At 42.3% G+C, this 25,124-nt stretch overlaps 1 protein-coding gene across 1 annotated transcript in view; it reads right to left on the reverse strand.

Moving 5' to 3' along the window:
• LOC142659525 (vascular endothelial growth factor receptor kdr-like) overlaps window positions 1-25,124 on the reverse strand; it is a 198,125-nt gene that overhangs the window by 83,912 nt on the left and 89,089 nt on the right. The window contains exons 5-7 of the mRNA XM_075835736.1: window positions 11,983-12,142; window positions 9,418-9,554; window positions 5,204-5,363 (exon numbers count right to left, since the gene is read on the reverse strand). Of these exons, the coding sequence (XP_075691851.1) occupies window positions 5,204-5,363; window positions 9,418-9,554; window positions 11,983-12,142 (457 nt within the window). The remainder of the gene's footprint in view (window positions 1-5,203; window positions 5,364-9,417; window positions 9,555-11,982; window positions 12,143-25,124) is intronic.

Consider the following 25,124-nt stretch of genomic DNA (forward strand, 5'->3'; position numbering starts at 1 on the left):
ACATGGGAGGAACAGTGGTCACCAGGCCTATTTTAGCCTTAATGACCAAGCAATTTTTTTTCAGTTTTTAAGTTTTTGCATTGCAAGAGTCGGAATGTTTTTATTTTTCCGACAGCATAGCAACATGGGGGCTTGTTTTTTCATAAACAAACTGAGTTTCCAATGGCACCTTTTTTGGGAACATATTGATTAACTTTTATTAAATTTTTTGGGGGGTGGGAATAAAAAAAAAACAGCATTTTTTTTCCCGTAAGTAATATTTTACTTTTATTCTATGGGCCGGGACGATTAGAGCGATACCAAATATGTATTGGTTTTTATGTATTATATCTTTTGTACAATAAAAACACTATTTGTTTTTGTGTCGTTGCATTCCAAAAGACTTAACTTTTGTATCATTGATGTAGCCATATGTGGGCTTGTTTTCTGTAGGACGAGATGTAGTTCCCATTTTGGGGTACATGGGACTTATTGATTTACCTTTATTTATTTTTTTGTGGGGGGGAAGGATTGGAAAAAAAAGCAAATCTGACATTGTTTATTTAAACGGTGAACACCATGCGGGTTACACAATTAGGCTGGGTTCACACGACCTATTTTCAGGCGTAAACGAGGCGTATTATGCCTCGATTTACGCCTGAAAATAGGGCTACAATACGTCGGCAAACATCTGCCCATTCATTTGAATGGGTTTGCCGACGTACTGTGCAGACGACCTGTCATTTACGCGTCGTCGTTTGACAGCGTAAAATGACTGCCTCGGCAAAGAAGTGCTTGAGCCGTTCTTCTTTGAAGTCAATGAAGAGCAGCTCAACATTACAGGCGTCAAAGACGCCTCGCATAATACGAGGAGCAGCATTTACGTCTGAAACGACGCAGCTGTTTTCTCCTGAAAACAGTCTGTCTTTTCAGACGTAAAAGCCTCTCATCGTGTGCACATACCCTTAGGTAACTTTATTGTTCGGGTTGTTACGTTCAGGCTGGGTTCACACAACCTATTTTCAGACGGAAACGAGGCGTATTATGCCTCGTTTTACGTCTGAAAATAGGGCTACAATACGTCAGCAAACATCTGCCCATTCATTTGAATGGGTTTGCTGACGTATTGTGCAGACGACCTGTAATTTACGCGTCGTCGTTTGACAGCTGTCAAACGATGACGCGTAAATTGACTGCCTCGGCAAAGTAGTGCAGGGCACTTCTTTGCAACGTAATTTGAGCCGTTCTTCATTGAACTCAATGAAGAGCAGCTCAAGATTTACGAGCGTCCCAGACGGCTCGCATAATACGAGGGGGAGCATTTACGTGTGAAACGAGGCAGCTGTTTTCTCTTGAAAACAGTCTGTCTTTTCACACGTAAATGCCTGCTATCGTGTGCACATACCCTTACGGTGATACCATACAGTATAGGTATACTGTATATATATTTTTTTTTTATATATATACACTTTTTCAAAAACACTTTTTATGGGAAAAAATAGTTGTATTTCATTTTTACTGAGTACTTTTTTATTTTTTAATAAACTCTCCTGTATTTAAATATTTTTTTTGTCTCACTAGGGGACTTTACTATACGATCTTCTGATCACTGATATAATGCTTTGGTATTCTCAGTATACCAAAACATTACTGCCTGTAAGTGCAAAACTAACAGGCAGTTTATTAGGACGGGCCTATGGCACGACCTATTAGGCATACAGTCATGGCAGGCCTGGGGGGTCTTTGTTTGGCCCCCGACTGCCATGGAAACCCATCGGTGGCTGGCAGAGACCCTCCTTCTGTCAAACCACTTAAATGCCGCAGTCGGTATTGACCACAACATTAATAGGGTTAAATGGCCAGGGTCGATGGAAGCCCGGAGGTTAGTCAAAGCTGTGCTTTTGTGCCGATGGCGTGGTCACAGCTACTTCTGACTTACATATATGTGAAAATGCGTTAAAGGGGTTAATAACATAGCGGGTCTGCATTGTTAGAAAAATGTTTCCGTAATCCTGCAGAGCCACTATTTTGCTAGTCAGGGAAAGAAAACCACCACTAATGTGCTGTTCCCTAAAGCAAATAATTGTGAAGAATTTGCAGAAAAAGTTGCCAAGTTCTCAGGTTCCAGGACCCCTGTGATTGTGACATGAAATACTGGGGGGGGCTGAGGCCTGAATTGTCAGTTTTTAAGTAGGGTATCTCTCTCTCTCCAAATATATATACACGGATGCATAACTATGATTTATATAGTATTTACCCATATTATGTTTCCTATCTATTTCCTTCGTAAACATACCTCCCAACTATCAAGTATCGCAAAGAGAGACAACCATTTAAACCACGCCTCTAATCCAGCCCAATCCCCGCCCATACACACCCGCTTAAGGCAACACAGTATAATGCTCCCATAGTGCCTCTCACACAGTGTAATGCCTTCATAGCTGCCCCCATACAATATAATGACCCCTGTAGATCCACCCATACAGTATAATGCCCCCATAGCTGCCCCATACAGTATAATGCCCCCATAGATGCACCCATACAATATAATGCCCACACATATGCCCCCATACAGTATAATGCCCACAAAGATGCCCCCATACAGCAAAATGGCCCCATAGCTGACCCATACAGTATAATGCCCCCCTAGCTGCTACCATACAGTAAAGTGCTTCTTGGCTGCCTCATACAGTAAAATGCCGCATAGCTGCCCCATACAGTATAATGCCCCCTTAGCTGCTACTAGTGCCAGTGCCCACATATAGAGTGCCAGTGCCTACATAGTGCCACAGTGTGCATGTAGATAGTGCCACACAAAGTGCCCATGTAGATAGCACCACAGTGTCCCCTGTAGATAGTGCCACAGTGCCCATGTGTATAGTGCCACCCCATTAAAGATAGCGCCACCCCCCTGGTAGATGGTGATACCCCCCTGTAGATATTGGGAAACACTCTAGGGGTGGAATCCCCGGCCATAGCATCGGCAACGCTCTGGTAGGGGATTTCACTCCAGGAGGAGCCACTGACGTGACTGACCGTATATGGACAGTGACATCAGGGATTCAAACTAGGAGCGGAATACCAGGCAGGGGATTCCGCTACAGAAAGAGCCATTAACATCACTGTCCATATATGAACAGTGAGGCCAAGGGCTTCCCCGGGCTCAGCACTTAAAATAGCGCTGTGCCCGGAGAGTCCTGTGCCCGAAAAGTCCTATGTAATACAGTTCCCCGCTTCAGCATTAGGTTCAACTTGTATACCTTGACAATACACTGTTTGATTCCATGGATGTATAATATGATACATTTGTTGCTCTTAGATACCACTACCACATTTTTATTATGTGTTGTTTTATATTGTATGTGATGGTCTATGTATGTTTTTAAATATTTTCCAAATAAAGATATTTTTTTGATATTGGTTAGTGCTTTACTTATACTATGGTTATTTACACTTCTAGTATTGTTGTCTATATATGTCTTCATAGGTATTCTATATCCAGTATTGACGTATATGGATGTTATTGCTGAAACAGGTTTTCTGTTTGGCCTGGACTTTATAGGTATTGATATTAGGTTCAACTGTATTTGCGTCCTGAGGCTGCAGATACAGTTTACACCGGGAGTCCGGGACATACCAGGTACCACCGGGACAGCGGGTCACCGCCCGAAATCCGGGACTGTCCCACTGAATCCGGAGCGGTTGGGAGGTATGCTTTAATGAGGAAGCATAGAATTACTCCTTGTATATCCTTGTGGAACCGTTTTCAACTACATACTCCAAGTGTGACGTCAAATATTAAATGGTCTTTGAGCTACAACTGTTGTCTTCTTTGCTCTTAATAGCTATGGCCACATTTGAAATCACCACTGATTTTTTTGTTGTTGTTCATTTGCTTCCTAAATTATGCAAATTTACTATTTACCAATGTACCATTTGCCCAGCTTCTGTACATAGCTGACTGTGGTTCTGCTTTTGATATAGATCCAACAGCACACTGCTCCTGGCTGCTCTTGTTCAGGGCTGAAATCATATGCTCTTGCTGCTCTCCCCCTCCCTTTTCTGAGTGTCAGAAATACCACCAGGGAGAGAAGAGGAGGAGATAATACATAGCAGAGCAAGCCTAATAAAGGCCCTATTACATGGACCAATTATCGGACAAACGCTCATTCATAGAATGCTCGTTGCCGATAATTGCCCTATGTAAACAGGGGAACGATCAGCAGATGAACGAGCAAACGCTCATTCATCTGCTGATTGTATCGTTTTAAAAATGAAAAACATTATCATAGCACATCTCCCTGTGCCAGATGCGCTGCCGACATAATAATGTATGGGGACGAGCGATCGGAGTAACAAGCGCTCGTCCCCATACTAGCTCCTTGTGAATTGAGCAAACGAGTGCCTATCAACGAGCTGTCTCGTTGATCGGCGGTCGTTTACACGGCCCAGGACAGGTCGTGTAAGAGGACCTTTAGAGCATAGATACTGAGGAGAGCACACAAGGCAAAATATGCAAGGGGAGGGTAAAGAGATCCCACACACTGGCAGCATCAGTGTCTGTAGGCACAGTTGAGAGGAGATCACACAGGGGCTGTATCAGAAGTAGAAGGTAGTACAGTAATGAAGCTGTGCTATTACATAAGAGCTAGTGAAGGCAGCAGCATCCTGAATACACAGAACTCACATCCAGCAGTATTACTGAGCGGAAAAGGCCACACGAGAAATGTCTGAGATAAATTGCAAACTGTGTATTAAGGCAGTCTGAAAATGTTTGACGGAATGAAGATTGCAGTCTGAAACCTAGTGCAACTTCTTAACTCTAGTTAAGCACAAACTATACTTTAAGTGTACATCCTGTTTCTATACTGAGATATGACTGTTTAAAACTGCACGCCTAAAGCTGCACTACTGCAAGTTTCTGATGACATGCCTTTTCTGATTTCTCAACTAAGTTATGGAAACCTGTTGTGGATTTGGATCTATACAAAATCCCCATAACTACATTGCACCAGACAGAAAAAAGGCACAATTTTTCAGTAGGGCAGCCTCAGGCCTAGGGCCAGACATTTGAAGTGATTAGCATAGAAATATAATATTAAGAAATCAGTTCTCATGTTCTATTGTACACATTCTTCTGCTAGGTCTCCTTTAAGAATAATTTAATTGTGATTTTTTTTTTTCATATTAGTTTAGTATGACCTATTGATAAATAAATACTTACCATGAATAGTTATTGAAATATTTCTGGTCACATGTGGAAAGTTGACATCTATGCAAGTGTACACTCCACTGTGCTTCTTTGTCACATTTTTTATTTCTAGAAGTCTGTCTCCCATCATACCACTTCCAGTTTTATATAATATTTTTATAGAGGGCAGAACCTGAGAGGATGTAATATTTTCAGATTAACATGAACAGTTATTTCGTTATTTAACACACACAATGACTTAATATTAAATCATAAACGTATAAAGCAAATGGCACTTGATATAATTGTCAGCAATTACATAAATAAAACACCCACAAGATGTTATAGATTGTGGGGAAAATGTATTATCAGCTTTACACCACTTTTGTGGCGTAAAAATAAAAATCGCAAAATTTGGTGCACTCTATATTTGCGCAAAAATTTGTGACTTTTCTCTCTTGCCACTTTTGAAAAGCAACAAGAAAAGTGAGTGTGGTTAACTGGGAGGGGCAGGACCAACAAGTTTGCTAAAAATTTATGATTTCTAAAGACAGTAAATGGCGCAAAATCTAACGCAATTCCACGCCCACTCATAGTCAGTCATATAAGTAGAAGTGGTTAACTGACCTGATTAGCACTGTCTCCCTGATTCCAGCGCTGTTTATGGTTTTTTTCTGGACCCTGTTCCAGAGATATAGCCCACTATCCTGTAGGCTTCCTATATGCTAATTTACTGTAGTTAGCCAACGTGGAGCTGGCTTCCCTGCCTCTGATGTTGATCAATCAGCGTGAAGAAACAGCATCAGGGTAGTTCACGCCCTGTTGGCTAACTACAGAAAATTAGAAGAAACAGAAGAAATGATCCAGCGCTGAGTCTAGTTGTTGGTTAAAAAGGAAGCGATGTTCCCACCTTTATTGGGGTGATGTAGGTTAAAATTGTAGGGAGACGCAGTCCCAAGAAGAATGTGAGTAGGCGGTTCTGCCCTGGCCTACGCGTTTCGAGCAACTCCTGTGCTCTTAGTCATGGCAAAGAAATGTGAGGACACTTGCTACCTTGTCTGCTTGATAAGCGTGAGTAGTCTTCTTGGGACTGTGTCTCCCTACAATTTTAACCTACATCACCCCAATAAAGGTGGGAACATCGCTTCCTTTTTAACCAACAACTAGACTCAGCGCTGGATCATTTCTTCTGTTTCTTCCAATACATACCGCCAGCCGTAGCGGGGATCCAAGCGGAGAGTTTGGAGACGCACTAAACTGGTGAGCTGGAGGTTTCCTCCCTTTACTATTTCTTTACAGAAAATTAGCATATAGAGAGCCAACATAACAGTGGGCCATATCTCTGGAACTGGGGAGTTGAGAAAAAATGGTGTTAAACGGGCGGAATGAAAGTGATCTTCAAATCCGCCCTTTGCAGTGAGGTGACGGCTGTATAACACAGTCGTCACCCACTGACTATGGAGCAAGCTCAGCCCGTGAGGCCGCTCCGTACTGCCACTTATCGGCTGTCACGTACATGTACGTGACGTGTCGTTAAGGGGGTTACATTTTTTTGAACAAACTTGACTTTTATTGCAATCCAAAAATAAACAAGTTCTTATCCAGCATACAAGACTTGCAGCATATAAACAAAATAAACACCTTGCCCATCTGGGCACTAACTAAATATACCTGTACTGATTTGGACTAGGGAACCCCTGCATTAGGGCGGATTTACACGAGCGTGTGCGTTTTTGCGCATGCAAAAAAAGCGGCGTTTTGCGTGCGCAAAAGGCACTTAACAGCTCTGTGTGTCATCAGATAGGATGTGCGGCTGCGTGATTTTCGCGCAGCCGCCATCATTATGACACTCCGTTTGGAAGTTTGTAAACAGAAAAGCACGTGGTGCTTTTCTGTTTCCAAACATACTTTTGACTGCTGTTGCGCGAATAACGCGCGTCCCATGGAAGTGCTTCCGTGTGCTGCGCGTGATTTTCACGCACCCATTGACTTCACGCGAAAAACGCAGAAAAATAGGACCTGTCGTGAGTTTTACGCAGCTGCGCAAAAATCACAGAGAGTCTGCACTGCCCCATAGACTAGCATAGGTCCGTGCGACACGCATGAAAAACACGCGGGTGGCACGGACGTATATCACGTTCGTGTAAATCCGCCCTTAGAGCGGGGAACGAATGGCAAGTGCCTCTACCAATCCTACCTGCTGCAGAGCAAAAACAAAATAAAATTTTTAATAAAACTATAATAATAAAAAATATTTAGTATGCCAAAAACACATACATTACATAAATAAAACAACATCAAAGGTTTTCATAGCCTTTAACCAGTTCACTGTATATAAACGGCCGGTGGTCGGGTCCTTAAAACCCGCTCATAGTGTATTTACAGCGCGGGTTTTAGCTGGCTGCCCAAGCAATCGGCAGCTGAATGTCAGGTGCCTGGCAGTCAGTGACTGCCGGGCACCCTGAGGAGAAGAAAGAAGCAGCTGTTACTACTGCTTCTGTCTTCTCTGATCACTTGTATACATCGCTCAATCATAGAATAGACGCAGCGGCAGCACCGCTGCCTCTATTGGTCCCAGTGATCATGTGACTAGTCACGTGATCACTGGGATGCTGTTAGTGGCAGGCTGCTGCTGGGTCTAACTAGACTCAACACAGCCCTATTGGACCTACTCCACACAGTTTTTTGCAGGGAAATAAATCTGCCTCAAAATTCGTGCTAAATTTTTTCTCTCTTTGTCGTGTTTTTTGCTGCGTTTTTCCGCTGCGGCCATAAAACCCAGTGAAAACAGCTTCCTTTGCCTCCCATTGATGCCAATGGGAGGTCAGAGACGGTAACGCTTGAACAGAGAGCAGGACGCTTCATTTTTCCGCGTGAAATTTCAATGGTAGGCGTTTTGGGCCGTTTTGTGGCGTGGTTTCCGCGTCAAAAACAGCGCCCTAAAACTCTGTGTGATCTAGGCCTTAGTGACAATAGTCACTATAAGGCATCATTTACACGAGCGTAATATACGCGCGTGCTTTTCACGCGTGTCGTGCGCACCTATATTACTCTATGGGGCAGTGCAGACAGTCCGTGGGTTTTGCGCAGCATGAGTGTGCTTCGTAAAACTCACGACATGTTCTATATTTCAGCGTTTTTCAAGCATTACGCACCCATTGAAGTCAATGGGTGCGTGAAAACAGCTGTCAAACTCTGAATGCAAACAGAAAAGCACCACGTGCTTTTCTGTTTACAAACATTCAAACGGAGTGTCATAATGATGGCAGCTGCGAGAAAATCACGCAGCCGCGCATCATACACTGATGACACACGCAGCTGTTAAGTGCATTTAGTGCACGCAAAACGCTGCGTTTTTTTGCGTTCGCACAACGCACACGCTCGTGTAAATCAGGCCTAAGAGGGCTGATTTCCACTGTGACTGGGGCTGCTGTGCAGCCCCAGTTACAGTGGAAAAATAGGGTGTAAAAGAAAAATACAGTCCTCGAAAGGTCTTTTCTGACCTTTGAGGGACAGACCATAATAATAAGAAAATAAAAGTAAAATAAAGTGAAAAAATAATAATAATAAATACACATAAAATACCTGCCAAAAAAAGCCCTTCCTCCGCAAATCAATGTCGTAACTCTAGTCCTGACCCATTTACCCTAAAATACACTTGTATTATAACAAAATTTACAGTAGACGATGATCACAAATGAAAGGTCTATTTTAGGGTAAAACTATATTATTACCAGAAAAAAATTGATTAAATGTAAAAAAGGATATTTTTTTACCATTATTTTCAAACTTTAATCCTAGATATTCTAAAATAGCGAAAAAGATGTGTATAAAAATGATCAAAAAAAGAAACTTGCATTGTCTACGAAAAAAACATCTGAAAAATCACATCGCTAGTCCAACTAATAAAAAAGTTATAGCCGTTTAACTAACGAGTGCTAAAAATGGCTAAACAGTGTCTGGTCCTGGAGGCTCAAAATAGCCCGGTCCTGAACCGGTTAAGCTTCTATAACTACTTCTAGTAGAGTTCTGTCATCATGAAATGGTTCCAGAAGCAAGATCTGAAGTTTACTTTGTTGCAGTAGCCTGGACATTAAGCCTAGATATCTATTTAAACATCATCAACGTATACTATAATAGGCTAATAAAAGCACAATACAATTCTGCATCATACGGAGAGCAAGGTGGCCTGCAAATGATATAGTAATTGCTAATCATAACTGATCAGTTATTTCTAGATGTTTTACCTCTCCTTCATGCACCCAATCCAAAATCACCCTGGAATTAAAGGGGACTTCTCCAGTACAGCTCAAATGAAGCGTATCTCCAGCCAACAGTGTGGTCCTTTCTGCTTCCACATTGGTAATTTCTGTTTGACTGAACACTGCAATAAAATATATCATTGGTTATGTAAGATTATAGTGCACTGAGGAGTCATTGAATAAACGTGGTTTCAGCACCGTGTACCTTTCTATGCATAAGTGATAGAGATGACTACAGGTTGAGATGGAAAGATGGTAAGTGGAATGATAATTGTTAGTGCTTGATAGAGGATATCATTTAGGGCTACAATCTTTATAATAAAGAACTTGCTCTATCCATGGGCCAGCTTGAGACCGCCAATCTACTAGTATATTGGACAGTAGTGCAATACCTTGCACGGCCACAACATATGTAATAGTGCGTGCAAGTACGAACAGAAAGAAGAACCATGCAAATAATGAAGTGGCTGCAATGCTTGTATGAGCACCACGGCCCCTTCAAACAGCTGATCAGTAGGGGTTCTGACAGTCGGACCCCCACCGATCTAATATTGATGGCCTATCCTGAGGATAGGCCAACAATTTTAACAAACCGGTTTCTCTCAGCTCAAAATATTAAAATTATTGCTGTTGAACCCAACAACCCAAACCCCATGTCACACTCAGAGTGGTCCAAGAAGCTAAGATATGGGGATTTTAAGTTATCATCAAACATTTTCTTTTCCTGACTAACAAAATAAGGTCTCTGCAGGGTGAAGTATTCAAAATAGACTTTTTAGACCATATAGAGAAGCTGTTGTGTTTGTTCATCCTCTGTAATAACTAGCTCTCCACGGCCATGCCGAAGCAGTTCACCAAATCTCAGAATCCTAGAACCCTGTGAGAATGCCATATAGGAATGAGATAATTGGGTTAAGGGGGCATTCAGGTTATAACAGACTATCACCTATCCACTGGATAGGTGATCACAGCTAGATCGGTGGGGGTCCAACCACTGGGACTCCGCCGATCGCCAGATTGGGCATCCCGTGTCCCCTGTTATCCTCAGTGGCAAGACCACTTGCTAGAAGAAGTTAAATTGAGCGGCGTTCGAGCATGTACCATGCCGCTCCATTCAAAGTCTATGGCACTGGGGGACATAACCGGAATACCCATTTAACAGCAGTCACACCTGAATGTTGCGGTTTTATATTTAGCTCAAAAAAGCGCATCAAAAACTGCATGTGTGATCCCAGTGTAACAAGATTTCTAATTATGCATGAAAAGTATGCAAATCTAAAACAATTTAAAACCAGAAATAAGCTAAGTGTTCACTACAGATACAAAGTTACTTGTGTGTGAGCTGCATGAAATCTATTGCGTTAATGAAATGCCTTGTCTCTGGGATTTAGTTATTAGTGTGAAGTTCACCCCCTATTTCCTCACTTGTCATTCATTTTACTAGGAGTTTGTGGCCAGTGAAACTTCATAATTCTTTGATGCTTGTTTTCTCAATAAATCTAGAAGTATTTAGTTATGCAGAATAACACAACAGAAGAGTGACACATGGGATAAATCAGCATTTTCCATTTTTTTTTCATGAAAAATTTGAGGTCTGCCAAACCTGCTTTAAAGGCTCTGCCAACCCAAAACACGAATTGGCTCACTCTACTAGCGATACAAAGTGTCCCTGCCAGCAGTCCCCTGTACCTTATCCTGAACTGAGAAATCTTGGGTGCTGAACTATGGATGACATTTGTGCTTTTACAGACTGTTGGTTGACAGTTCCAAAAAGCATGGAAAGATTTTTTTTTTATTTAGAGATAATTTTTGCGCTATTTTTGCACTACCTGAAAAATGGGGTTGCTAGACAATTTTCAGGATCTGAGGCATATACTCTATCCATAAAGTGAACTTTTAAAACTGCTGACTGGGTGATATAGGAGAGGGGGTGGGCATTTAAACTTACCTTTTTTCTAGGTCATGCAAGTTGCATGAACGAGAAATGGACGTGTCACAAGTGCCACTTTCTGCTCAGAGTGATGGCTCTAGAGGCCAATCAGGAGGCCACTAGAGCCGTCACTCAGAGCAGTGGCACTTGCGATTGGCGCACTGGGGGAATTAAACATTGTTTACCACCGAAACTTATCTGTGCATTGCCAAACAAGCAAAGCACTTGAACAAAATATTCAGACCCCTTAAGGAATAATTACAACACAAATACATTTTTATTGTATTGCATTCTCAAAATTTACATTTTATTGTGTGTTTTTGTAATATTTTTGGTTTGGAATTACGAACCCATTAATTTCTATGACCGACGGACACCTTCCCGTATATTTACAGGTAGGTGTCCAGGCTGTAGAAAGTTTCCGTAAAAAATAGGACATGTCCTAGTTTTTTTTATTTAACAGACCGTGCTCCCATACTTTATAATGGGAGCACGGCCCGTATATGCGGACGACTGTCCGTGCACACCTTTATGTTCTTCTGGAATACTGGAGCTCAGCAGTTTAGAGCAAACTTCAGTTGAAAGTCTTTTATTCAAAAATGTTGATATTTGATGCTTACCTACGTTGTTCTTCCAGAAAAGAGTGTAATAATGTTTTCCTTTAACCTTAGTTTCACACTGTAAAATTTCGTGAAGACTGTAGTGAGGTGATGGTATTGTAAAACCAATCTTAGGGTCCCATTCCATTCCACGCTGAACTACTTCAGATTTATTAAGATACTGTAGAGAAAAATAAAAAATTCAAAATTCAGTCACACTTTATAGGCAAAATGTATATACACGGACTGTACACATCACACAACATCTCTTGGCGAGTGAATGTATGTAGTGCATACATTCTTAAAATTAAGGGTATGAACACACACAGCGTATTCAGGGCCGATACACTGCGTCAAGCTGCGCAGCGTATCTGTCCTGAACACCGCAGGATATGCCGTCCAAAAATTCGCACCCCACTGTTTGTCCGGTGGAATTTTTGCTGCGTAAGGCAGCAACAGAAAAATAAAAAAAAACGTTCATACTTACCCCCTCCCTCTTCTCAGCGAGCAGTCCGGCCTACTGGGATGACATTGCAGGAAAATGTGATGCTGCAGCCTGTGATTGGCTGCAGCGGTCACATGGCCTGCAACGTCATCAAGGGCGGCTGGACTGGAGAAGAAGCAGGGATTTTTGCGGCGTCATCGCTGTGATTCTGCCTGAAATATCGCAACACACACCACTTTGTTGTGGGTATAAACACCACATTGAATTCAATGGGAAAACCCACAACATAAGAGCTGCGATTCCACAGCATTAATTGACATTCTGTGGTTGAAGAAACCGCACAGCAGGTCAATTTATGTGCGTTTTTTTCGGCTGACTTTTTCCTCAGTGTGGGGGACGGGATTTGTTGAAATCTCACCCACACTGCAGCTACTGTAATACGCTGCGGATTTTCCGCAATGAATAGTTGGGGAAAATCTGCAGTGTTTACACTGTGTCTGTCTCAAAGGTATTTTCCAGCAGAACATAGAAAAATTTAATTAAACCGTTCCCACAAAACTCTCCTAACTTCCTCTCCTTATTTCTGCCATTTGCACCATTTTTGTTTTTTATTGGTAGGCCATGCAGGTAATAGGGGCTTATAGAGATCTGTGTTTCGTGGAATGACACCATTATTCTCCTAGTGTACTTGTTCCTGTCCCACCCATTGTGTCTTAACGGGATTTTCCAACTAAAAACATTTATCACCCATCCACTGCCTAGGTTTAGATCATTCAGTGATGAATTATATCAGCTCTGCAGTATAAGTACTGGACCCTCCTATAAGTGATTAGGAGGAAGCAAAAAAAAAAAGTGACAACCACTCTATACCCATGAAAGGTGCTTAAAGAAATTGTCATTTTGATTCTCTAACATGGGTTTTGTTAGTGAAGAAAGAGGTAAACGAAGACACACCCAGGTTCTATAAGGCCATGTTCACACAGGGTGGATAATCTACGTATCCATCCTAGAACCCACAGGGAATTCCTGATGAAAAAACACAGCAAATTGTAGTGCAGTTTTTCAGGCAAAATCTCTGCTGCATAAAACAGTGGTTGAAAAAAAATGTTTACACTTATCCCGTTCTCCATTGTTATAGCAATTGCTATTTGTTGCAGGTTTTATCTCCCCACTGAATTCTATGGGGAAAACCTGCTGCAAAAGCTGCTGTGGATTAAAAAACTGCACCGCAGGTCAATTTCTGAACTTTTTTTCGGCTGTTTTTTCCGCAACATGGGGTTGACATTTGTTCAAATCTCATCCTGTCTGCTGCTACTGTAATACATTGCGGATTTTCCGCAATTAAATCTATTGAAGATAATCTGCAGTGTTTACTCTACGTGTGAAGGGTATTTTAGGCCAAATGCACACAATGCGTATTATCTGCAGTTTTGCTGAGCGTATTTGCATGTGGCAAATCTGCAGCGTAATACAGTACCACCAAAGTAAATGAGATTACAAGAAATCTCATGTACATGCTGCGGTTTTGTTCTGCACGTATATTGACCTGCGGTGCGCATTTTAAAGTCCTCAGCCCAATGTCCTCGCAATGTCAATTTATCTTGCCTTTCCGCTTACAAATTGTATCTGACTAGTTCTAAAGAAAAACGCACCAAAACCCGAAACATGAAAACTCACCTAAATACGCATCAAAATGTAAAGGCCTCATGCACACTTCCATCACCGTTTTCACAGCCGTTTTTCACGGATTCGTGTGTCCGTGATTGGATCAGTGTGGTTTCCTTGTGTACTCCGTGTGCACTTCCGTGTTTCTGTTTCCGAGCGCCGCGCTTGGTACTCACTGTCCAGCGGTAGTCACTGTCCAGGGTGCTGAAAGAGTTATGATCAGTGCTGGATAGAGAGAAGAGGCCGCAGTGAGCGGCAGTAACTCTTTCAGCACCCTGGACAGTGACTACTGCTGGACAGTGAGTACCATACACAGCGCTCACAATATAGATTTCTAATGTTTTCTTTAAAAATCCCTAAGGGGGGATTCACACGAACGTGTATTCGGTCCGTGCGGGCCGTGTGGTTTTCACGCGCCACGCACAGACCAATACAAGTCTATGGGGCAGTACAGACAGTCCGTGCTTTTTGCGCAGCGTTTGTCAGCTGCGCAAAAAACGCGACATGTTCAATATCTCTGCGTATTTCGCGCATCACGCACCCATTGAAGTCAATGGGTGCGTGAAAACCACGCAGGTCGCACGGAAGCACTTCCGTGCGAACCGACTGAAACAGCGCACCAGCTGTCAAACGGATGAATGTAAACAGAAAAGCACCACGTGCTTTTCTGTTTCCAAACATCCAAACGGAGTGTCTTTTTAGATGAGCGAACCCGGACAACCGAACCGAACTTCACCGGGTTCGGCCGAACTCGTTTTGGCCGAACCTGGCAAAAAAATTTCCGGTACGCGACGTCAGGAGATAGTCACTGTCCAGGGTGCTGAAAGAGTTAAACTGTTTCAGCACCATGGACAGTGACTTCCGATCCCAATATACATGAACCTGTAAAAAAAAAACGAAGTTCTGACTTACCGATAACTCCCGGCTTCTTCCTCCAGTCTGACCTCCCGGGATGACTATTCAGTCCAAGTGACAGCTCCAGCCAATCACAGGCCAAGCACAGGCTGCAGCAGCCACATGGACTGCCGCGTCATCCAGGGAGGTGGGGCCCGATGTCAAGAGAGGCGCGTCACCAAGGACGCGTCACCAAGGCAACGGCCGGGAGGGAAGTTCTCGGTAAGTACGAACTTTTTCTTTTTTTTAACAGGTTGCTGTATATTGTGTTCGGCATTCACTGTCGAGGGTGCTGAAAGAGTTACTGCCGATCAGTTAGCTCTTTTAGCACCTTGGACAGTGACGGGCGTCGACTAGCCTCATCTCTATGATGGCGGCTGCGCGAAAATCACGCAGCCGCGCATCATACACGGATGACACACGCAGCTGTTAAATGTTTTTTTGCGCGCGCAAAACGCCGCGTTGTTTGCGCGCGCAAAAACGCAACGTTCGTCTGAATCTGCCCTAACTCTGAAACAAATAAGTTTATACTAACCCAGAACACCCTGATTCTCCCTCCAGTTCGGCCTCCTGGGATGACGTTTCATCCCATGTGACCGCTGCAGCGGTCACATGGACTGCCGCGTCATCCAGAGAGGTCGGACTGGATGTCAAAAGAGGGACGCGTCACCAAGACAACGGCCGGACTACGTATGAACTTCTTTTTCTTACTATCGCTATCTATCCAGCACTGATCAGCAGCCTCTTCTCTCTATCAGTGCTGGATAGAGAGAAGGGGCTGCCGATTAGTGCAGTGCAATATCTCTCTCTACGTGTACTTCTGCCCGCCCGGCCGTTGCTAGGCAACGGCTCCATCACACACGGACGGCACACGGATGCCTTCCGTGTGCCTTCAGTTTTTTTGACGGACCCATTGACCCATCACGGAATTTCGGACCAAAGTAGGACATGCTCTACGTTTGTCGGGACCGTCAAAAAAACTGAAGTGTGCATGAAATGAATGGCTCAGGGTGCTAGCCGTCAAAAAAACGGAAGTGGACATGGGGCCTTAGGCTATATGTACTCGTTGTGGAACTTGGTGCAGAAAAACGGCATCAAAACCTAAAATATATATGTTTTGTCTTTATTTTGTTTTTTTGCTACAGATGCATTATTTATTTATTTATTTATATATTTCCTGCTGCTTATTTAGCGTCAACATATTCTGCAGTGCTGTAGGAAGATTGTAATCATTCACAAGAGAACCTGTTCCTTACAGACAGTAGAAAATAAGAAAAAAAAGACAAGAAAATGAGCATCCACATATAAAAATATTATCTATCAGAGGCACTATATTCCCTCAGAGGAATAAATGTGCTTTTACATGGGCCAATGATCAGGCAATCAAGCGCTCATGTGAACGCTCGTGCCAGGTTGTTGTCCTGGAAAAAACATGGATAACGATCAGCCGATGAACGAGCAAACGGTCGTCCATTTGCAGATCGTATCGTTTATGCAACATGAAATATTATCGTTGTCGGCAGCACATCTCCCTGTGTAAACAGAAATGCATTGGGACAAGCAATTCTAGTAACGATCACTTGTCTCTATACATTACTGATCATAGCGCCTTGTAAAAGCAGCAAACGAGCACCGATCAACGTGCTATCTCATTGATCAACACTCGTTGTTACGGCCAAAATTGGCGGGTGTAAAAGGACCCTAACACAGTGGCGTAACTACCGCTGTAGCAGCCGTAGTTCTTGAGGCTTTTTTTGGAGATGATTTTCCATTGACACTATGAAAAATGCCTCAAAAAACGCCTCAAAAGCAGCTTCAAATAGAAACTTCATTTTCAGCTTTAAGAACGCCTTGAAATCATAGGCTGTTTTCCCTCGAAAACAGCTCCGTAATTTTCAGCCACTTCTTTTTCCTTGTGTGAACATAGCCTAAGGCTACAATCTGATCCAAACTGATCTCCTCTGTCCACGACTCCGGTCACCTGTTTGTATCTAGACACTGATTTACTGCCCAAAAACAGAACTGTCCTGCAAACAGAATTTTTTTTGCGTACATTATCTATGTGGGATGAAAAATGGCTACGTCTGTCTACGTAAAGGTGATCAAAGGCAATGTACTAACGACAATAATAAAACGAAAAATACTAATACAACTATAGCACAAAGTATCAGTTTTGCAAAGCTTTACAATCTCATTTAGAAACACCTATATAAGATTACAAGGTCTGAAGTCTTTATAGTATGCGGCGAAAGTACATGCTATCAAAACAAGAAACTAAAAATCTCACAAATCTATGAATCTCATAATTTATTAATTTAAATTTCTTGTGAAATTGGTACATTGCATGCAACTTTTTAAAGCGAATGTCCACCTTTTTAACCCCGTGTGGTTTTAAGGTACAATTACGTAAAGCGAATTCCCACCTTAAAGAGCCTCTGTCACCAGATTTTGCAACCCCTATCTGCTATTGCAGCAGATAGGCGCTGCAATGGAGATTACAGTAACGTTTTTATTTTTAAAAAACGAGCATTTTTGGCCAAGTTATGACCATTTTTGTAGTTATGCAAATGAGGCTTGCAAAAGTCCAAGTGGGTGTGTTTAAAGTAAAAGTCCAAGTGGGCGTGTATTATGTGCGTACATCGGGGCGTTTTTAATACTTTTACTAGCTGGGCGCTCTGATGAGAAGTATCATCCACTTCTCTTCAGAACGCCCAGCTTCTGCCAGATCACGCTGTGACGTCACTCACAGGTCCTGCATCGTGTCAGACGAGCTAGGACACATCGGCACCAGAGGCTACAGATGATTCTGCAGCAGCATCGGCGCTAGCAGGTAAATCGATGTAGCTACTTACCTGCAAACGCTGATGCTGCTGCAGAATCAACTGTAGCCTCTGGTGCCGATGTGGCCGACACGATGCAGGACCTGTGAGTGACATCACAGCGTGATCTGGCAGAAGCTGGGCGTTCTGAAGAGAAGTGGATGATACTTCTCATCAGAGCGCCCAGCTAGTAAAAGTATTAAAAACGCCCCGATGTACGCACATAATACACGCCCACTTGGACTTTTACTTTTAAACACACCCACTTGGACTTTTGCAAGCCTCATTTGCATAACTACAAAAATGGTCATAACTTGGCCAAAAATGCTCGTTTTTAAAAAATGAAAACGTTACTGTAATCTACATTGCAGCGCCTATCTGCTGCAATAGCAGATAGGGGTTGCAAAATCTGGTGACAGAGCCTCTCTAAACACTAGTTGATTTCTTGCAATCTCAACAAGACCAATATTTTGAGCTGATTAATTTCTTATTATATCTTTATTGCAGTCAGAGCTCCATTTCTCTGATACAGATATGCAATGCATCTGCATAGATAGAGAGTAAAATTAGACAATTGATTGCCTGTAGCTGCCACTAGGGGGAGTGTTTGAGCTTACGGCTTACTGTTGTATTATTGAGTTCTGTGAATAAACAGTATGCAGTTAGCTCCTCGCTGCCTCCTACTGATAGCTCCAGGCAGACAGAATTTTGTAATTTAACTCTATGTCTATGCAGGGGATTTGGAGTTCTGTATCACAAAAACAGAACTCGACCGCTATAAAGATATATTATGAAATTATGAAAGTTTTGCTACATAATCATGAAATCGAATTTTCTTGCATCCTGACCTTAGAAGATGGAAAGATGTGCTACTGCAGTACCTGGAGCACAAGCCCTGGAGTCTCCAAAACACGCAAAAAGCGTAATAGTGCAGCTAGCAGAGTTCATATGTTCCTCTGGGACCCCATAAATCATGAGAATTAGGGGGTCGCAGCATTAATTTAGCACTGTGTCTTCTCCTAAGTTTTCCCTGCATAGCAGTGCTCCTGGCTGTGCATTTGAATGGGGACACGCTGCAGTTTTCTGACAGCAGTTGGCCAGGACAAAGTTGTGCAGGGAAAACAGGGAAGGGGGCACAGAGCTAAATCAGCTCTGCGGCCACTTCATTCTCAGGATCATTGTGAGAACCAGAGGTCAACCCCCACCTATCATAATGTGATAGTATATCCAAGCAATATGCCACTACTTTATATGATGGGATTACCCCTTTAAGGAATTTCTGTGCATGCGATTCCTTTATGGAAAATAATGTGGTTCAATAAAGTAATATACACATAAATGATGTGTTTATTTCTTTATTGACCCCAATTCTTTTACATAAGGGAATTGCATGCACAGAAAATCCTTAATATACATGTATACTGATGATCAGAAGTGTCCCTTAGGTGCTATGTGTGATCACCCTCACTTGTAAAAGAGACAATTAAGATAATCAGTACTTATTAAGGAATTGCTGCGCATGAAAATTATCAACACAAACCGAGCAACAGCCCCAAATGTTACTGTGGTCCTAGTGACAGAATTATCAAACCAACAAGAGAAAAGAAGTCACGACCATGTATTTTAGAAAATACAAAAAATATACTTTATTAATGTTACTTGAACATACATATGAATAAGATTAAATACACAGAATAAAACAACCCTCGCAGGAAAAATGGAAACAGAACGCTGAAGCAGCGGATAAGTCACATGGTAACAAGATCCCCCAAATACAAAATGTATGGTATATTACATAAATGGGTATCAAGTATTCATCAATATAAGCACTTATGAGTAAATCACAATAAGGCTGGGTTCACACGACCTATTTTCAGGCGTAAACGAGGCGTATTATGCCTCGATTTACGCCTGAAAATACGGCTACAATACGCCGGCAAACATCTGCCCATTAATTTGAATGGGTTTGCCGACGTACTGTGCCGACGATCTGTCATTTACGCGTCGTCGTTTGACAGCTGTCAAACGACGACGCGTAAATTGACTGCCTCGGCAAAGAAGTGCAGGGCACTTCTTTGCGACGTAATTTGAGCCGTTCTTCATTGAACTCAATGAAGAGCAGCTCAAGATTTACGAGCGTCACAGACGCCTCGCATAATGCGAGGAGGAGCTTTTACGGCTGAAACGAGGCAGCTGTTTTCTCCTGAAAACAGTCTGTCTTTTCAGACGTAAAAGCAAGCTAGCGTGTGCACATACCGTAATGCATAAACCAAAGTATATACATACACCTGCAAGAGACAGCGATAGCTGGGAGAACAAGACCGGGGACACCGCTGCTGACCCAGTGTCGCTGTCTCTTGCAGGTGTATGTATATACTTTGGTTTATGCATTATTGTGATTTACTCATATGTGCTTATATTGATGAATACTTAATACCCATTTATGTAATATGCCATACATTTTGTATTTGGGGGATCTTGTTACCATGTTACCATCTGACTTATCCACTGCTTCAGCGTTCTGTTTCCACTTTTCCTGCGAGGGTTGTTTTACTCTCAGGCCACAGAATAGCGGCCGAGCTGCAGTACTACCGCTCTGCTCCTATTCAAGTGCATAGGAACAGAGTAGAGAAGGGAGGAAACCTCCAGCTCACCGGTTTTTGCGTCTCCAGACACTTCGCTCGGATCCCCGCGACATCTATATTCTCTGCCATGACTAAGAGCACTGTACGTGCTCGAAACGCGTAGGCTCGGGCAACAGCCCGTTACTACTCTTCATATTGAGACTGCGTCTCCTTTTCATTTTTTAATCGAATTTTCCAATAAAAGTGGGAATGTTATTTCCTTTTTAAAACCTGACACAGCGCTGGATCATCTTTTCCTTTTCCTGCATAGTAACAGACCTGCAGTTCTGCAGCACTGCCTCTAAGATATGCCAACTGCTTCCGGGCTCCATACATAGCATTATGTACCATAAAATCCGGTGCCCGCAGGCCACCAGAGCGGCTTATCGGTGAGGGGTCCGGGTGTCGGACCCGCACCGATGATATACTGATGACCCAGTGGATAGGTCATCAGTTTTCAGAAGGTGGACAACCCCTTTAAAGTCTATATTAGGACCTTAAAGGGGTTGTTTCATGACAGACATGTCTGAAAGATGCGGGTCGCACTTTTGGGACCTGCACCTATCTCCAGAACTGGGGTTCCCCGACCCTGTCCCAACCACTGGCCATTGCATCCAGACAGGAAATCAGTGCAGAGGAGGACGGAACTGCAGAAACAGCCAACTTCACTTGGCTACGCTGTTTCCGTAACTCCCACGTCACTGAATTGGTTCTCTACCTGGATAGAGCAGGCAGCATCCGCCTCACCAGGTGGTATGTTTATGGCATATCCTGTGGATTTGTCATAAGTGTCTGTCATGAGTCAACGACTTCCTTATTCTCAAAATATTTTACTTATTTCAAATCATGCCCTGTAAAACCATAATCTATACATCATGTTACCCCACTAAACTAGATGGTAAAACATTCAGGGACTGGAACTATCGGAAAAATCTGGAATTATCGGAAGACTAATATAGTTGCTATGTTATAATATAGACAATACATCTAGCTACAGACTACATTACAGTAATTGGTTCCATATTTCCGTCATCCTATTTATGTCAATCAACATAGTAACTTGTGCATGGTATTGAAAGATGAGGAAGGTATTTATCATTATATTCATGAAAGCATCCAAAACCACAAGTCTATTCCCATCCCTGTTGTCACTCACTGCTTGTCATGAAGATGGTCGTCTATCATCTCCTTCATATGATACTGTGCAATAATGTTCCTTCATGACTCACTTCAGCCAACCAAAACACACATCACATTGTTTCAGAGGCCAGTTTTCAGTGATATATATTTATAGGCAGTAATTGTGGTCAGTCCCTCGCAATATAAATAGTTTTCAAGTGATAATTTAAGACATATTGATGGAAAACTATTGACTGAACATTTTTGTACAGAACACCAAAATGACCAAATTGTTGTCATAAAATAGCCTGCAGTGCTCAGTAACTGCCCAATGATAAATTATAACACTGCTGGCAGTAGTTGGCCTTTCATACACCTTATCTGATTTGCCCTCTTCTGACCATATAACTTATTAAAGGGGTTTTCCCACAATCATAAATTATCACGTATCCACAGGTTAGGTGATAATTTTCTGTTCGCTCAGGGCCCCCCCCCCCACTGGGACCCCCTACCGATCGTGGGAACGGGAGTCGACCGCAGTGAGGAGGACATTGAATAGTGGTGATTGAGCATGCACCTGCCGCTCTAAAGTCTAAGGGAATGACGGAAACAGCGCAGTAGAGCGCTGTTTTCTGTCATTTTCATAAACATTAAATGGAGCGGTGGGCGCATGCTCAACCGCCACTCCATTCAAGGTTCTCCTCACTGCATTGGGGTGATGTGAGGAAGATCCGGGGGTTTCTCCATTCTCTCGATTGCTGGGGGTCCCTGAGGTGGGGCCCCCAGTGATCAGAAAAGTATCACCTATCCTGTGGATAGGTGATTATTTTTGATTCTGGGAATACCCCTTTCATCTATACCATATATACTATACTATATACTATACTCTCTATAGTGTTGGTAGCCACTAATATATTCTATGAAGTCCTAGTGGCCTCATCGACTGCAAAGGTAGTTGTTTCATCCAGGTCCTCGTGACCGTGGGGGCTCAAAGGTCCCTCTGCCATATCAGAAGACACCAGTATTATAAATAGAACATGATAGGTGGGGGCCTGCTTCAGATTTTGCATTGAGGCCAAAAAAACAAATGTAGTCATCCAGTATGATACTGTCATGTATTAAAAGAGGCATGGACTCGCGGGACAGGGATGTAATATTACCACTTTACAAAGAATTAGTGATGCCTCATCTAGAATATGCAGTTCAGTTCTGGGCTCCAGTTCATAGAAAGGATCCTCTGGAGTTGGAAAAAATACAAAGAAGAGCAACGAAGCTAATAAGGGGCATGGAGAATCTAAGTTATGAGGAAAGATTAAAAGAATTAAACCTATTTAGCCTTGAAAAGAGACGACTATGGGGGGACATGATTAACTTATATAAATATATGAATGGGCAATACAAAAAATATAGTGAAAACCTGTTTCATGTAAAACCTCCTCAAAAGACAAGGGGGCCCTCCGTCTGGAGAAAAAAAAGTTTCAATCTTGAGAGGCGACAAGCCTTCTTTACTGTGAGAACTGTGAATCTATGGAATAACCTACCGCAGGAGCTGGTCACTGTAGGGACAGTAGATGGCTTTAAAAAAGGTTAGGTTCTTTTTTTAGAACAAAATATTATCAGCGCCTATGTTAATGTATATAATACCTGTTTGAATGTTAATTCAGTCTGATCGCCACTTGGGATCGGTAAGGAAAATGTTCCCTTTTTAAGGAAGATTGGGTAATGCCGTATGGGTATTTTTTTATTTTTTTTTGTAACCTTCCTCTGGATCAATAGGGGTAAAAACAAAGTTCTTTAGTCCCTCCTATCCCTTCGCTTTCTCAAATCACTTGGTTGAACTTGATGGATATATGTCTTTTTTCCTCCATACTAACTATGTCACTATATGTAGCTTAAATACACAGACTGTGGTAAAATTGTTCCAAATATCCTCATCAATAAATATCACTGTCAAGAACCACTATGCAGTTGTCTTCTGGTCCTATTACAAAGCGACTGTAAAAGTAATTGACCTCTTGGCTAAACAGTGAAAATGTCAGATTTTTTTACTTGTTTAGCCAGAGGAAGGCAAAAACCCCTCTGAGGCGATTGCCAATTGCTCAATATTAGAGGACAAAATTCCTTCCGAACTCCAAATATAGCAATCAGAATAAATCCCTGGATCAACGTCTCATCTCCAGAATCTAGTGCCCATAACTTGTATTATTATTAATATTATATTTTTTAAAGAAAGGCATCCAGGCTATTGAACTTTAATGAATCAACCATCACAACATCCTCTGGCAGAGAGTTCCATAGTCTTACTACTCTTACAGTAAAGAATCCCTGTTTATGATGATTGTGACCATTTAATATACAAAGCAAGAGAGATTTGCCTCTTCTCATCAGAAGAATATACATAAAAAAGACAGAAGACTTTGTACTGATATCTACAATACTACAGCGTACCACATGATATAAAGCAGTGGTCTGCAACCTGTGAATCCCTAACTGTGGCAAAACTACAATTTCCAGCCTATTCTGAAAGCCTCCAGCTATTTCATCAGTTTGTAGTAATATCCTTGAACAATAGGGCACCCAAAGAGAATATAAGACTACTGAAACAAATAGCCGTGAATGAAAATGAGTCCTCTGTGGATGTAAATTACAACAATTCCTCTATGATTTTTTTTACAGGTAGTGACTGTCAGCTTAAAATTGGAATTTCTATATTTATCATTGCCGAGTACTTCCCTGCCTGGACTTCCTTTATACACAGGAAGCCGACAGAATGTCTCCACACGACTCTATCATTTCCTTTCAAGAAGTAGAATTGTAATTAGGATAAATCTTAAGAGGCAACTAATAACCAGGGAATAGAAACCATGACTGTTACCATCAGTAAAGACAAAGAAAATATGAGGTCTGAACTAATTACAGATAAATGCTTATAATAACTTTCCAAAGCTACAATGAATTACTCTGCATTGGAGAGTGCGTCTGTCTGGAGTTTGTGGATTCTAACAATGTGCATCTCGGTTTCCTTCCACAGACCAAAAACAAACTGGAAGGAAAATGAACTTCCTATAAAATTGTCACTAATAGGTATCTAAGTATTGATGATGTAGATAATTACACTTCAAGGCCGTAAAAAGGTTTTCAGAGTTATTTAAAAAATTGTCCAATGTAGGAGGGATGCAAAAAAAAGAGCCATTACTTACCTCACAGATCCCCGTCGTTGCAATACCGCCGCTCCGGTTCCCCCCGCCTCTATGTATTGACATAGCTGCAGCGATGACGTGCCCGTATACCCACGCGATCTCTGCAGCCAAGCACTGTCCTCAGCGATCCTGTGCCATATACCAACCGAGACTATTGATTGGCTGCAGCGATCATGTGGATATACAAGCACGCCATCACTACAGCTATGTCAATACACAGCGGCAGGTAGGAGTGAAAGCGGCGGCGCTGGAACAGCGGGGATCCGTGAGTTGCGCAATGGCTCTTTTTTTTTAATGCATCCTTCCTACCGTGGCCAATTTTTTAAATAACTCGGAAAACCCCTTTGATGTCACTGGCCTGTACTTTTGCAGCTCGGTAAGTTGCCCTTATTGTGTT

Source organism: Rhinoderma darwinii, chromosome 8 (assembly GCF_050947455.1).
Source record: "Rhinoderma darwinii isolate aRhiDar2 chromosome 8, aRhiDar2.hap1, whole genome shotgun sequence".
Classification (NCBI taxonomy): Eukaryota; Metazoa; Chordata; class Amphibia; order Anura; family Rhinodermatidae; genus Rhinoderma; species Rhinoderma darwinii.